Here is a 10,405-nt window from a genome sequence, read left to right as displayed (position 1 = left end):
ACTCTTGAGTCAGCCTACATCCTGAGATGTGACCAGCACTTCCTGCTGCTGTATTGTGTGAACTATGAATTTCATTTGATGAATACGTTAATTAAAACTGACATTTCTGAGCCTTCTCTTAGCAAGTACCATCTAACTGAAAAGTGATGTAGTCTGTGACATACTGCCAGCTGAAGATCCATCTCCACATAAACCACTTTTCATGTTGCTCTAGTATGGTTCACTAATCAGAAGATAAACTTTAATCTAAACCAGTATTACAGGATCAGTGTGTTTTTGTCCCTGACAGATTCCCCTTCAGTCTCAAATGAGGTCACTTTTCAGTGAGATGCCAGCAGGAGCTTAGATTTGCAATAAAACTGCCACTTCTAATTCCTGCTGTAGACAAAACATAGCCTTTAGATATGGTTGACAAAATTTCAACTGTGGCAAGTACCTGGCCAGGCCCCTGGATTATCTAAATTCCCTGCTTTTCCATTACCAGCTAAGGCCTGAATGATGAGCTTGTTCAGATATTATCTAACAAGACATATGCACTCGTTTTTATTGCAAATAGCATATCTGTCCTTCCTGAAAGATCAAGGTGAGCTTTTGTGTAGACATCTCAAATTTTAGTGCTGGAGTGAGTCTTTTTTATTTTTGACTGGTGACTGAGGTAGACCTTAAAAGAAGAAATGTTTGAAAGGGTTGCACTTATCCCTAGTTCACAAAGCAACACACTTTATTCACATTCAGAATTCCCATCAATAGAAGCAGTCTGGGAGGATGTGTTGACACTGCTTAAGTAACCTAATCCAATGCCTTTGCCTCACCTGAACTTACTCCTCCCCCCCACATATTTTTTATAGTTTGTGGACCAAATATTAGTTATCAGTGGAAGAAGTTACTTGCAGATCCTATAGGTGCTAAACAAGTATGTATTGAAACTTATCCTCTGGTGGTTTTTTTGAAGGGTTAGAATGACAGTGAACATTGGATTTGAACATTGATAGAGCAAAGGTTTAGGATCTGCATCAAACTAAACTGACATCTGTTGCTTTTCCGTATCAAAACCCGAGCAGAAATCTTTGCCTGTGAATAAAGGGATATGTAATCACTTCTCTACTACAGAGTTGCATTAAATTTGTAATTCTAAAAATAACTGCAGCCATATAAGGACAGTGAGTTTTGTAATGTTCGGGAGTTAATGTGCCAGAGGCGAAGAATCTTGTAGCAAAGATTCTGAGCTGTGGCCTGAGAGAGCAGCCTAGTGCATAACCCACCATCTCTGGTGTAGCATGTTCATATCTATTAAGGGTACATCTAGGGGTAGTGATTGATGTATTGGGGATTGATTTATCGCGTCTAGTGTAGACACAGATAAATCGATCCCCGTTTGCTCTGCTGTCGACTCCAGAACTCTACCACGGGAGAAGGGGAGTCAAGGGGGGAGTGGCAACCATCGATCCTGTGCTGTGAGGACATGAAGTAAGTGATTCTAAGTCGATCGAAGATGCGTCAACTTCAGCTACGCTATTCTTGTAGCTGAAATTCGATATCTTGGATCGATTTCCCCCCCCCCCAGTGTAGACCAGGCTTAAATGTAGAAGCCCTGCAGGTGAATACTGGCATAAAAACAGTAGGACACAGCCTCAGCTCTTGTAAACCAGCAGAGCTCTGCTGATTCTAGTGGAGCTATACCTGTTTATACTTGTTGAAAATCTAGCCCATGACTCAAATACTTTCTCTGGCCTAAATCTATCGAAAACCTCATTGTTAAATCAAACTACTGTACATTACAGCTGCAGCTTTGCTTCTGTTTCACCCTTGTGAAGAGGCTTTCTATAGTGATGGAACAACCCTTTCCATTGCTGTAGGTAACCCCCTCTGCAAAGGGCAGTAGCCAGGTTGCTGGAATAATTCTTCTCATGTCTCAGCAATGTAGCTAGGTTAATCTAAATGTGAAGCGTAGACCAGCCCTGGATCACAATGGCTGAGTATGTCTGAGTGTTTTTATGACTAGAGAACTGCACTGACACCACCACTCCTGGATTAAGGCATAAGCAGGATAGGTTTCATGTCTAGGACCCCACCACGTGGTGTGGGGGGGGTTAGGAGTGTATCTTAGCACCTCAGTTTCTGTTTAAAAGAAAAGGTTTAATCCTCTGCTTTGGTTACCCTTGCCTATGTGCAGCCAGCCTGGCCTAATAACTGTGTTTCATGGAATGATTGGCTGCAGGGCCTATTTCCTTAGGGCCCTCTGCAGCAGCAGTCTCATGGAGGCCTCTAGCTTGAGGAGACAGAAGAGTGCAGTGGACTAGGCCTGCTCAGGCAGCTGCGTGCTTGCTGTTGATCCCTCCCCCGGGTTCCATTCCTAGGGGCAGACGGAGGTTCCCTGGGGCTAGAGGGACCAGATAGCAAGTGTAAAAAAATCAGGACAGGGGGTGGGGGGTAATAGGTGCCTATCTAAGAAAAAGCCCCCCCCCCTAAACCAGGACTGTCCCTACAACAGTGGGATATCTGGTCCCCCTACATAGGGCTCCCCCTGTCTCTCAGGGAGGAGGAAGGAGGGGCCTAGGAGCCTATTATCTTGCTGTGCCTAGAAAGCGTCTGACTGATGTGCAGCCAGAGCAGCGACTTGCTGCTTCTCCAGCGGCGCATGCCCACTTCATGCGTCAGTCCCTGTGTCGTGGACTCCGCCCTCGCCCTCCGAGCATGCGCTCTCGTTTCCTCGTCCCCGGGCTCCGCGCCTGCGCAGTGCCCAGAGGCGCCGGAGCTCTGTGGCGGCGGCGGGGAAATGGCGGCCGTGGTGCTGGTGTCCGTGGAGAGCGGCTCGGGGATGATACCGGCCGGCAGCCCGGCTGCGTGCGGGGCTCCCGCGGGTCCCTGTGGGCCGGGGTCGTGGAGCCGTTCCCTGGACCGGGCCCTGGAGGAGGCGGCGGTGAGCGGGTCCCTGAGTCTGAGCGGCAGGAAGCTGCGGGACTATCCGCGGGGCAGCGCCGCCAACCACGACCTGAGCGACACCACGCAGGCCGGTGAGCGCGGGGCGGGAGGGGGGCGCCGCTGGGTGCGGGACCCTAACTGCTGCGCCGCGCCACAGCCCCGCCCCGCCCCGCCCTGCCCCCAGCGGGGCCCGCGGGAGCGGAGCCGTGCGCGGCTCCTGTGGGGCAGCCTCATCGCCCAGCCGCCGGGTCAGTGCGGGCAGCCCGGGGCGCGGGCTGGGCTCTGCAGCAGGGGCGCGGCCCGCTCCGAAGTCACTTCGGAGTCGATGAGCTGCCTTGCCTACTCCAGCCCTCGAGCCGCTCCCCCTGGCTGACTTTACGCCCTCGAGAGGCAGGAGCGGGGCGAGTTGGCTTGGAGGAGCCACGAGTATCTTGCCAGCCCGATGAGTTGTCAGGCTCACCAGCGGTGTCGGGCTTGCTTTTATTGTTCAAGGCGTTGGTGTCCCTTTTTCGTTGGCTAGATTTAAAAAATTGATTAAAGCCAATGTTAAAATTATATAATAGACCGATTAAGGAAACAGTGTCTGAGCTAAAGTAGCAACAGGTCCGCGGAGTCCCGCTGCTGAGTATTGTGGTTTTATAATCACACGCTGCTTTTTAAAAAAAAAAAAAGCTTTCTTCTCTGGCTGTGGGAAAGATTCGCACTGACAAGTGAAACTGACAGCACTGTCAAATGTGTTAAGAAAGTACCTGTAAAGATACTTTTTGCTCTGTTCTAATAATCTTAGATATTACTTGTAGCCAAAGGCAAAATCTTTTCAGACAGAAATGTTTGTCTTTTACATGGGTTTTTTGGATAAAATAATGAAAATATTGGATGGGAAAGGGATATCAAGGAATATTATGTAAGGAATGTTTATGAAGTTATTGCCTGGAATGTAGAACTTGTGTTTTATTAAAGCATTGTACAGAGGGAATTTTCCCTACGTTTATTTTGCTGTCTGGTTGTATAAACAATGTCGTAGCTAATCTTGGAAGGCTTCAGCCATGCTATTAGCCTTCAACTTCAATTTCTTTTATGTATTCATTTTTGTTCATTGTTGATATTTGAGCTAATCTCTTTCTCATTTCTCTGTAAATTAGTTTGTGGTCCCTTGGTTCCAAGGACACTAGCTAAAAATAAACTGTACTGTGTTTTATTTTAAATAGCTTCCAAATCTATCAAGTACGTTCACAAGTGTATGGCTGTGTTGACAGGATGTTAGTTTATTTAAATCTTTCTGAGTTGAGGCCCTCTTTACATGGTTTAACTTTATATTCTGTATGCCAGGTTGTATTTGTGAAAAAAATCATTAAGGATGATTACAGATAGTAATAAAAAAGCCATACTGTTCAGGAAAAATCTGGCTTGTTTAATTAATATACCTCAGTGAACAGATAAAATGTTCCTTATTATGGTATGAATAAAACAATCTTGTACAGAAGAGTATGCAAATATAATCAGAGAATGAATGCTCAGTTGTCTAGTCTGTATGTATAAATGCAACTAAGGTTGAAAAATCTGTGAAGGGGTTGTCCTTTTTATTGTTTAAAATGCTGTTCATTTCTTGTACTTTTAAAAACAATTATGGGAATTCTTGTTTCCACAAATGTTCCCCTCTATTGTGATTAATATTTGCATTGTAACTGTTCAAGAACCATAAATGCTAATAAATAGCAACGCACACCATACACTTCATGCATTGTCATAACAATGAGCAATGAAACTTTCTAAATAGTGAATGGAAAGCTGTGTATTTTCCTTTTTCTTGAGTGAAAAACTGTGCTTAAATCTAATTTGGGAAGGCCAGTTCAGGTATCTCATTCCATTTTTGGAGGAGCATATTTTATGATGATTCTTTGTTTTGGATGAGGCTTGAGTATGGGAGAAAAATATCATACAGCTGTTCCTAACATCTGAATATCAATTGTGCACTCAGTATAGATTTATTTCAACTTCTCTCTTTTCTGTGTTGCATCAATTTCTTTTGGGTGAAATGTCATACTTAATTCTATTACAATCATGTGGAGTCTACTTATATATAGTGCCCATAGTGTGCTAGGAGCTCCATGTACCTAAAAAAGACAATCTTGTACCTTGAAGATTTACAGCTAAGGCCCCCAATCCTGAAAAAACATACACATGTGCTTAACTTTATGTGCTGTTAGTAGTCCCATCAAAGTCAATAAGACTAGACTACTCACATTGTATAAAGAAAAATACATGTGTTTGGACTTGTCTACACAAAAGTTTGAGTTTCACTTTCAAAACTATACTGAAGTAGATAAAAGCAGTAAACCTGCCTAGTGTGGATACAGTTATACTGGTATAACTTATTACCATATCAAAAGGGGAGTAATCTATACCAGTATTAAGCACTTGTATAGGTCTGACTGCATCCATGCTAGTGGGTCGTACTAGTATAACTATATTGGTTTAAAAAAACCGGACCCCTAACTGACATAGTTATACCATACAAAAAGTGTGTATAGACCAGGCCTAAATCTTCACAGGTTCAGTGGCCTTGACTGCAAGATCTGATATGACAAGTGAACCTAAAAAAGGAGTTGGGATCAGTAGGGGGAGTCTTAGGATATAGAGATTACAGATGTAAGATCAAATTTACTTGGATAATCAATGTAAGTATTGAAATTGGTATTTTTATACTGTAAAGGGGAAGAAGTCATAAAACAAATGTATTTTACTGCTGCTATACTTTGCAAAAAGCAAGGTTCTGTGAAACCTTGACTCCCTAATTCACTTTTTAAAACTCTCTGTTGTTTCTCAAGCTATGTTAATCAGAACAGTAGATGCAGTTCATATAAAACGATGAATTCATTATATTTCTCAATTCTGTTCATGGGTTGGGTGAATGTCATAGTGGTTTCATGTTAATTTAGTAAATGCAGTCTTGATTCACAACAAGTCTTGAGCTAAAAAAACACTGTGGAAACAGAAGTTAATAAATTTCAAGCAGTTCCAAGACCAACTATACTCAGGCAGTTAACATTTCATTTCCTAACATCCAAAAGTAAGTCTCAAATAAATAATGGATGTGATGGCACAGTACTACTTCGGTTAAATTTACTCTCACTGTTTTATGTATTAAAACAATACTTCAGGTAAAGATATTTTGAGACTGCTACCCTACCATATTGTTTGTAACATTTAATAACTTTTCCAAAAGAGATGTGGTACTACCACCGAATAAACATGGGTCCTTCTCACCGGTAGTTTGAGAGGTTTTTGGGGAGTAAATTGAAAGCAGATGTTCCTATTTACTTATAAAGAATAAACAGTTTTACACTCTGAGATTCTTAATATACTGTGTAAACCCAATAACATATTGTCTTGCAGTGATTGTTCAAGAAGTTTTGTCTTATTGTAGAAGTAATTGCAGGTCATGCCCAAACTACATGTCTAATGACACAAGTAATAAGAAATGTCATTGAGTGTATTATGTTACTAATTTGTAAAGCACCATAATTTTGCATGCCATTTTCAAAACATAATTTAGCAAGGTCCCTGCCTCAAGGGGCTGAAAATGTAAAGCCCTGAGCATGTGCATAAATCTCAGCAGAACTGAAACCTAAATTAGATAGATTCAGTACAGATGATTAAAGGTTGAAGTGCAAAAATGGTGGTAGATAACGTTGCAGTCAATTTAGTGGTGGAAAGTTGAGCAAAGTGGATTTTAAGAAAAGCTCTGGAGAAGGAAGATATGTGGCATATGAGCAGAGGAGGGAGATTCTTCTTAAGCCAAGCATTTAGTATAGTTTCAAAGTGAATGTGAAACAGTACAATACCAGGACCTTAATTGCATGAGGAACTTCAGTATCTAAATCACATCAGACAATATTTTTGGTGAAACTCAAAACAATAACAATGAAAACTGTCTGTGTAGATTGATATGGTTTTAAGCAAGATTAATGCTTCCATTATTTATTTATTATTTAATTTATAAAATGTATCTGTTACCTTAAGACTCTAACTAAATTTTTTTATTAATTGGAAACTATTAATTGAATTCCTGAGACTAATTAAAAAAAATCAAGCTTCTGATAGCACAGTGTAAACAGCATTTGTAGATTATATTTTACTTGAAAAATAACTAGGGTTTTTCTGTTCTCTTCTGATGTTGAGAAGAGCAGCAACTCCAATCATGCACAGACACATCCTTATACTTAATCTTTTTTTGTGTGCACAATGAAGACTTGCTGCTGCTGTTACTAGTAATATCTCCTGCAGGTACACATGCTCCCCTCAGAACAGTGCGGTAGTTGTCATATTACTGCATGAGGCAGGAAGTGAAACTGGTCATCAATAAGACTGTAAAGCTAACAACACACAGTGTAAACAAATTGGAAAAAAAAAATACTTGTTTCTAACTTCTTTCAGATACAGCAGTCTTGAATATTGCTTGTAACTAGTAGGTACAAAGCTTTCATGTAGAAAAGTGACTTTCAAGTTAACAGTGCCCCTTTATTCAAACACATTAATTTAGCATTGTGCTGTCAACAACTGGTTGGAGCAACTTTAATCCTTAAATCAACAAATTGGCGCAGTTACACTTAAAAACAAATGCTCAGGTAACATCCCCAGCCTGCTCCCTGAACAATCATAAGAACAGAACACCTGTCAGATCTAACTTACCTCTGTAAAAACACTAAATAAACAGGTAAAAATTTCACCATGTTCTGAAAGCTAACATATTTCTGTTTTGGATCAGTGAAAAAACCACATTCTGAGTCCAAAGGTCATTTGCCACCAGAGGTTCAAATCTAGTACTGTTACTGAGAGCTTTTTAGCTAGTCCTAACTGGTGTGGCAGTAGGGGGTAGTGGTCTTCAGGTATCTATGACCTACATAAGGCTTTAAAGGAGGAAGGATAGCTCAGTGGTTTGAGCATTGGCCTGCTAAACCCAGGGTTGTGAGTTCAATCCTTGAGGGGGCCACTTAGGAATCTGGGGCAAAATCAGTACTTTGTCCTGCTAGTGAAGGCAGGGGGCTGGACTCAACGACCTGGCAGGGTCCCTTCCAGCTCTATGAGATAGTATATATATTTTATATATATATATATATGAGATAGTATATATATTATTTATATAAAATCAACACTTTGATTTGTACTCAGAACTGAGGAGCAAACTATTGAAATGTTTGAAGCAAAAGTGTGTTGCTCTTGGGTTTTTTTGTATTTTAATCAGGATTAGTTATTTTGTGTTAGGCAATGTACAACTGATGATCAGATAGTAAAAGGAAAAAGTCTGCCCCAAAAAGCTTAAAATCTAATTAAAGATGAAATTAAACACCCTAGTTGTCACAGTTTGCCTAGATTTTCAAGAGGGGATAGAACAGGGGTTCTCAAACTTGGAGTCATGACCCCTCAGGGGTTCACAAGGTTATTACGTGGGGGGTTGTAAGCTGTCAGCCTCCACCCACAAACCCTCTTTCACCTCCAGCATTTATAATAGTGTTAAATATAAAAAGAAATGTTTTAATTTATAAAGGGGGTTGCACTCAGAGGCTTGCTGTGTAAAAGGGGTCACCAGTATAAAACTTTGAGAACCACGGGGCTAGAACATACTGCAATAATCCAGTCTGGTGTTCACAAAGACATGGATGGTATTGGTAAGGTTCACATCCATGAAAGAAGTGGCAATTGGCATGCCAAGTACAGATGAAAAAAGGAACCTGCAGCCAGTCCAACCCTTCTGGAATTCAGTTAGGGGTACAGAAATCCTTGAAAATTACAAACCTTATTGAGGTAAAAAGGACAGTTTTTTACCTTATTAACAGTGCAAGCACCATCTCTGTTATCTCCAGATCTTCCCCCCAACCAGCCAGCATCATCTCCATTTTATATGATGAACATATATGTGTATATAAAATGTATTTTCCAACAATACTGTTCTCAGCCAGCAGTAGGGAAGCAAGGACAACAAACCATCTGGGTCACATGAAAAGGAGACTTGCATGTTGTCATTGATGGCATCACAATCCATAGTACATAGGTAGGGCCGTACCAAATTCATGGCCATGAAAAACGCATCACAGACCATGAAATCTGGTCTCCCCCTGTCTTTTGTGTGCTTTTACCCTATGCTATACAGATTTCACTGGGGAGATCAGAGTTTCTCAAATTGGGGGTCCTGAACCAAAAGGGAGCTACAGAGGGGGCGCAAGGTTATTTTTTTGGGGGGGGGGGTTATGGTATTGCCACCCTTTCGTGCTGCCGTCAGAGATGGGCAGCTGGAGAGTGGCAGCTGTTGACTGAGGGCCCCGTTCTGCAGGCAGCAGCACAGAAATAAGGGTGGCAATACCATACCATGCCATCCTTACTTCTGCGGTGCTGCTGGCGGCGGCTTTGCCTTCAAAGCTGGGCTCCCGGTCAGAAGCCCTTGCTCTCCAGCTGCCCAGCTCTGAAGGCAGCGCTGCTACCAGCAGCAGTGCAGAAATAAGGGTAGCAGTACCGCAACCCCCCACAACTCCTTTTTGGGTCAGGATCCCTACTAGTACAACACGGTGAAATTTCAGATTTAAATAGCTGAAATCATGAAATTTACTATTTTTAAAATCCTATGACTGTGAAATTGACCAAAATGGACCCTGAATTTGGTAGGGTCCTATATATAAGTACCTTTCCCAGTGGCCTTAATACATCAAATAAAAGAGAACTTGCTGTATCTTACAAGAGCCACAATTACCCACGTCACTCACTGGGATAACTTTAAGAGGAAAGAATGGAAATATGTGAGTGATTCCAACATCTACTAGGGTTTGAAATAGTCAACAAAACAGTATCATCTTTGCCCTAAGGCAATCAGTTAATGCAGTAAATATGTTCTAAGTACCATATCTACTCCAGAAACAAGATTGATAGTGTCACTCTGCCTCTATCTTCACAGTAACTTTGCCTGTAATGTATGTGTCCCAGTTTCAGGGTAACTGCACCTTTGACCCACCTCCGTGGTCCATTCCAGGAATGCCTTTTAGGTCTGGGGCATCTAACTTTCATCTCTCTCCAGACAGGGATCTGTCCCCCCACTCCATTCTGGTTTTAGGCTGCAGTCCATGTTTACTGTGATTTTCCCAGCAAGCCTGTCTGCCTAGCACCTCTGCTTTGCTTTCTCTCCATGGGCTATGACTAGTGTAGGCTAGTAGCCACAAATTGTCATGCAGCTTTTTCTCAGCAGGCTACCTTGATTCTTAGGATCAAAGACCAAAGCTCCTGTTCCTTTTCTGAATCAAAAGGAATACTCCAAGCCTTTATACCCCAAGTTTGTTCTTTGCCCCTATCCGCTGGGACTGCCCTAAACCAATATATGCAACCCACCCCAGGGACTGTTATCTGGAGCTGTTTACATTCCTCAGGCACTTCAGTAATCCCCCATTCCCTCCACTGTTTTTCATGTCTGGAGGAGCTGTGGTAACACCCCAAGGAG

General features: G+C 42.1%; 1 protein-coding gene across 7 annotated transcripts in view; it reads left to right on the top strand.

The window, feature by feature from the left end:
• The first annotated feature begins 345 nt into the window (after positions 1–345).
• LRCH3 (leucine rich repeats and calponin homology domain containing 3) overlaps positions 346–10,405 on the top strand; it is a 111,852-nt gene continuing 101,792 nt past the window's right edge. For all 7 annotated transcript variants that reach the window (XM_054040139.1, XM_054040135.1, XM_054040136.1 and 4 more), the window contains exon 1: positions 346–3,014. In XM_054040139.1, coding sequence (XP_053896114.1) covers positions 2,597–3,014 — 418 coding nt within the window. In that variant the 5' untranslated portion in view covers positions 346–2,596. The remainder of the gene's footprint in view (positions 3,015–10,405) is intronic.

The sequence above is a fragment of the Malaclemys terrapin genome, chromosome 9, assembly GCF_027887155.1.
Source record: "Malaclemys terrapin pileata isolate rMalTer1 chromosome 9, rMalTer1.hap1, whole genome shotgun sequence".
Lineage (NCBI taxonomy): Eukaryota > Metazoa > Chordata > Testudines > Emydidae > Malaclemys > Malaclemys terrapin.
The sequence above is the reverse complement of the archived record's forward strand: the minus strand, read 5'-3'. Positions and strand labels throughout refer to the sequence as shown.